At 36.6% G+C, this 5,621-nt stretch overlaps 1 protein-coding gene across 1 annotated transcript; it reads left to right on the plus strand.

The window, feature by feature from the left end:
• The first annotated feature begins 1,652 nt into the window (after nucleotides 1-1,652).
• LOC124371138 lies at nucleotides 1,653-4,966 on the plus strand. Its single transcript, XM_046829450.1, has 2 exons — nucleotides 1,653-2,982; nucleotides 3,804-4,966. The coding sequence occupies exons 1-2, from the start codon at nucleotides 2,764-2,766 to the stop codon at nucleotides 4,191-4,193; spliced, it is 609 nt and encodes a 202-aa protein (XP_046685406.1). The 5' UTR covers nucleotides 1,653-2,763; the 3' UTR covers nucleotides 4,194-4,966.
• Nucleotides 4,967-5,621: the final 655 nt, after the last annotated feature.

The raw sequence follows: 5,621 nt of genomic DNA on the forward strand, positions 1-5,621 counted from the left end.
TATATAAAACAAAGAAAAGTGGAAGAAAAAGTAAGCGCTGAAAATATGAACATTCCAACTCCACTATACCTAATCGTGAGTCACAAAGATGAGGGCAAAACTCTAACGAAGGTTTCCTTTCCTTATTAACAAAGCATTTGTTTCCTCAGGCGGTCAACCTAAATCCATAAACAAATTAAGGAATGGAACTATCTTGGTGGAGGCTGCGAACTACATCCAAGCCAGGAAATTCCTTCAGATGACGAGTTTTTTTATCAGGTGGAAGTCGTCGTTTAACCGCACTCCTCACTGAACATCTGCAAGGGGATCGTCTTTTGCCGGGACCTAATGGAGTTTAGTGAGGAAGAAATCAAGGACGAGCTGCAATGTGAAATGGTAACTGATGTGGTCAGAATGCTTCGGACGGAGAATGGTTCCTACTCCTGGTCTAATTCTGACCTTTGCGTTTCCCCAACCCCCCAAAACTATTAAGGCTGGATACTTATCCCTGACTGTACGGCCTTACTTCAAAAATCCTCAGCGGTGTTTCCGTTGTCATAGATTCGGGTACTCTACTAAGACGTGCTCGGGCCCTGAGACATGTTCCCGCTGCGGCGATGAAGGCCACCAAGAAGAAGGATGCAAGAACGACGTCAGGTGCGTGAACTGCAAGGGTATACATGCGGCCACCTCGAAGGAATGCAGAGTTTACCTAGAGGAAAAGGAAGTTTTGAAGATTGTTACTCTAAATAAACTTTCCTTTAACGAAGCTCGCGAAGAGTATAGGAGAAGAATCGCTCCAACCCCTAAAAAGGGAGTCTCGTACTCAGAAGCTGCTTCAGGCTCAGTACAATCCGCACAGTGCCCGTCATGTACCTCCTTGGAGGGTATGGTACTCAATTTAACAAAGCAGGTTGCTGCTTTGGTTAAGCAGCTTGCAGCCGGTACCGGACAACATCCGTTGGCATCCACCAATAATTCTTCCCAAGCAGTCCTTACGCCCCATACTAAGTCCAACACACAGATTCAAGCTCGCCCATCAGTTACTCCTACTTTCAGGAATAAGGTGAAACAAAATACGAAACCCGCCTTATCTTTGGAAGAGAGGAAAAAACTTACTGACAAACTGAAAAAGAATATACAAAAAAAAATCAGAAAATAGATCTAACTTGCTAGTGAAAATGACTAATCCATCCTCGTCCAGATCTTCCCAATTATCACTTGATGGTGATATGGTTGAGGACTCTTTGGAGGTGTAGACAGAGTTCCAAACAGTACATGGTAACCTCCGTCCTGTATCTAAACAAAGAAAACAATTATGATGAACTAAAATAAAATATATATTATAATTTCAAATGCTGTTACAATGGAATATTAATGGTTTGAGAAGTCACTTTGAAGACATATATATATATATATATATATATATATATATATATATATATATAAGGTCGAATAAATAAATAGGTCGAATAAATTTATATATATATATATATATAAATATAAATTTATTCGACCTACAAGAAACAAAATTGTCTCTTCATACTCATTTAAAACAAAATGGTTATGACATCTTTCGCCTAGATCATCACCAACAAATTGCCTGTGGAGGTGTGGATATTCTAGCAGATCTTGAACATCGTCACAAACCTCCAGGCAGTAGCAGTGACAATCGACGTTCCTTTTAAATTAACCATCTGCTCCATCTATATTCCACCTTCCCCTTTTGATTTATCTCTTGATGATCTACTTGATCTCTGCAGCCAACTCCCGTCTCCTTTCCTGATGGTTGACGATTTCAATGCACACCGTCGCTCTTGGGGTTCCAGTCATTCTGATTGGAGGGGTAACATGGTTGCTGGATTGTGGGATGAAGTGGCAGCGGTCGTTCTCAATGACGAATCGGCCACTTACATGTGCCCTAGGACTGGCATATGGTCGGCAATCGACCTGTCAATCTGCAGTCCGGTCGTGGCAACTCGAGTGCATTGGTCCGTACTTCCCGACCTGTCAGGGAGTCACCATGCGCACATTGCCGTAGCTTTTCAATCCTTTCCGTCTTCGACAGGCAGGTGTCCCGGGTGGAAAATTAAGAGGGCTGACTGGAACGAGTATAAAACGAATATAATTTCACAAACTATTAATATCCAATCAAACGACATAAACCTCCCCCTCACACACCATAGTTCCTGATATATCCATTCTCTGTTCCTCTACTTAACTCTTTCCTTCCTGCTGTTCCTTTAAAGCAACAGATATTTGTGATTTTTTTGCGCAGTAACTAATGCAGTCACAGGTTATACTCTGTTTTGTCTAGAAACAGCACACATTTGAAAATGTTAATTAATTTTACCGTGTTGGTCACCCTGCTGATGGAATTATGGCCGAGTTGTAATTCCAGAGGAGTACTTGTTACTGAAGTTGGACTCATTCACAGTGTTTTCAAAGGTAAGACTTATTTATAAAGGTGTTTGGTGGAGTGGGAAAAATTATTCTTGAAGAACTATGCATGTAAACAACCGAAATATTTAGTTGCTATGGTGATTATTGTTTGCCATTATGTAATATGTGTCTAATTATATGTTGCTTTGAAGCAACTATCGAAACAAGAAGTTCACAACTTTTATAAACAATGTAGCGTTTGTGCCGATAGTTGCTCCTAAGCAACAATTGATTATGAAGCAGTCATACTTGAATAATAGGACTTGTACCTATAGTTGCTTTTAAGCAACAATCACTTCGTAGTGTTTAGGTTATTTATTATCTCAGTAATTATTGTAAAATATGTATCAAATGTTTATAATTGACTTCCTAGTTATTATAATAGTCGTATTATTTCAGATGGATAAAGATAATATTGAGGATTGGCTGTTGTTGCCAAGCAGTGATTTCTCTGATTTAGAACATATTATGTCTGATGATGAGGCAGATAAGCTGGTTTTCAACAAAATTTTTAACGCAGAACTGGAACGCCAAGTAGCCCAGTACAATAATTTGGAAGAGGTAATTGAACATATGCACTTATACAACTAAATTTTCTTAAGTGGATCTTGTTTTAGTTTATATTTATACAGCAGATAGTTTCTTTTGGCCCAATGTAGGCCTATATCGTTTTACACCCTGAAGCATAAAATGTGGTATTTACTATTATATTATTATTTGTTCTTATTTATTAATAATTTTTATTTTTAATGTTTTGAGTAGGTCTAGGCTGTAGTACAATAAGCGGCCATCACCACAATCGAATAATTGTATAAATAAGTATTGAATTTATCGATATTCATGATTATCTACAGAATGATTACATCATAGATATTTAAAATTCATAGTAATCTAAATCATTGTAAATTATATCTACAAATCTTAATAGTTTAACAAGAGATATAAAACTATCTTGGTTGTGTGTATTTATATAATTCAAAAAACAAAACAGTGTAATATTTAGTTAATTTGAACTCTGTATGAAGGTTATTTTTGACGATGAAAGGAATGTGAAGGAAACAGGATTTTTCCGGACATTTGCCATCGTTAAGTGAAACAAAAATCCTGTTTCCTTCATAATTTGAACTATTTTGATGAATAAACGTATTTGGGAGCTTTTGACTAGACATGAGCCGATGCCAAAATGACTGGAACTGCTTTGCCGTGACTCTCGTAAATGAAATGGTTACAGAACTGTGACAACAAAAAAGAGAATGGTTTGAAACAGTGATATTTGTAATCGATATACGATTATTCTATTGTGGTTATGGCCACTTATTATACTAGTCCTATGTACTAAGTAAAGTTTAGTACTAATTTCTAATTTATATGTGGTTTTTCAGTTTCCAATTGCTGAAGAAGAGGAAGCACAGAAAACTGTCAAAGGGCCAGAAGGTATAGAAGAGGAGGCAGAAGAAGGTGAAGAAGAGATTGACGGCCGGGTTGAGGAAGTTATTCGTGAAAAAGAGGTTACCACCAGGGTTGAGGTAATTTGTGAAGAGGTTGAAGATCAGGCAGAAGTTGTACGGGGACTTTCCTCTCAAAGACCGACTCGTTTTAGGACTAGAGTTAGGGAAGGAAGGCAAACTGCTGCTACCACTCCTTATGTGGAACCAAGGCAAAGAGGAAGAGTAAGGATCAGAGGTATTAGATGTCGAGGTGGACGTGGACGTCATGTATCTCCAGCAGCAATATGGAGGAAGCAACAATTTATTCCTTCAGACGCAAATTAGAGTAGAAATATCCCTTATGCACCAGTTGATACGATAAATAAATCACCGCTAGACTATTTTAAGATTGTCATTGACGATGAAACAATTGAATTATTTACACAACCGAGTAATTTGTATGCCCAACAACCAGGGGCGGTTCCAGGGCTGATTTTCAGGGGGGGCTATCTTGTTTTATATAGCTCATTGGTCATTGAAAAGTCCTCTTTTATGCTGTATTGCTGTAACCACAATTTTAATTCACAGAGAAATTTTCGCTACGTCAAAGTCCTTGTAAATCAAGAAAAACTTGAAAAATGTTTAATTCTAACATTTTAAAATTGTAATTTTAAGCAATTTAAAGTCAAAGAGGTTTAATATTCTAACGTAAATTGGATGGTTACAGAGAAACTGCTACTGTTTACTGAAAACAAGTTTATTGTGTACAAGATGGCTTTTAAAACAAATACTGGTTCAAAATACAAAACTTATAACACAAACTCAAGCCTTCTTGCACCTTTCTTTGCAAATCGTTCTATTATTTTATCTGTGTCCACTTGAAGATGCCTGTGAACCAGTGGCGTAACTAGTTTGATTGCGCCCCAATGCCGCAATCCAAGTCTTCCTGGATACTGCTTCGCTACATACGGCATTGTACAATCTCTATCCAATTAGAGAAAGATATATGATATACTAGGTTATTTAGGTTATCATCCTGTCAAAAATGACGGTATTTCTAATTTTTTAATGTTTTATAATCAATGGATTATTAAAACTTATGATGTTATGACTTTTTACTGTTTGTATTTCTTGGTCATATTAGTTTCAAACTTAGTAAAATTTAAATCAATCATTCAATCACCTGGTAATTGGTAAACGTAAACACTAATGTTAAATTTGGCAAAACACCTGGTAAATGTTAACACCAATGATGAATCTTTTGTTTACATTTACATGTTTTGATTGTCAAAGATTATGTACAAACATTTCAATTAGGGCTAACTACAAGACTAGGATCACATTACATACTTTCAATTAATTATTGTACTTTTTAGGACGATAAAATAAGACTACTTCTTTTTACTTTTTACATTTATTTTACATTTATTCAGTGAAATATAAATGATGTAAGAAGCTCCAACATTATCTTAATGTTAATTTTATGCTAAACATGAAACATAGACATTTTAATTGAGGGTTTTAATTCCTACTCCCACTCCCTGACAAAGCCCCTACGGCTCTTTGTTTCTAGGAACCGTCTAGCTAACCTTTTTACATCTAAAGACCGAGCTCTCTCATGTTCAATACTAATTACACTAAGGTCACACAGTCTAGTATTGGACATAGAATTTCTTAAGTAGTTCTTAATTATTTTTAGTTTGGAAAAAGACCTTTCACTACTTGCCACAGTCACGGGTAATGTAAGAAACATTAGGAATGCAGTACATACGT

The sequence above is a fragment of the Homalodisca vitripennis genome, unplaced genomic scaffold (genome assembly GCF_021130785.1).
Source record: "Homalodisca vitripennis isolate AUS2020 unplaced genomic scaffold, UT_GWSS_2.1 ScUCBcl_900;HRSCAF=3820, whole genome shotgun sequence".
NCBI classification, from domain to species: domain Eukaryota; kingdom Metazoa; phylum Arthropoda; class Insecta; order Hemiptera; family Cicadellidae; genus Homalodisca; species Homalodisca vitripennis.

Bases quoted from the DNA above. Each gene is read 5' to 3' on its own strand.
- LOC124371138 (XM_046829450.1), top strand. From the start codon at position 2,764: ATGTATCAAATGTTTATAATTGACTTCCTAGTTATTATAATAGTCGTA. The intron at 2,983-3,803 runs GTAATTGAACAT...GTGGTTTTTCAG, and splicing joins AGTACAATAATTTGGAAGAG to TTTCCAATTGCTGAAGAAGA.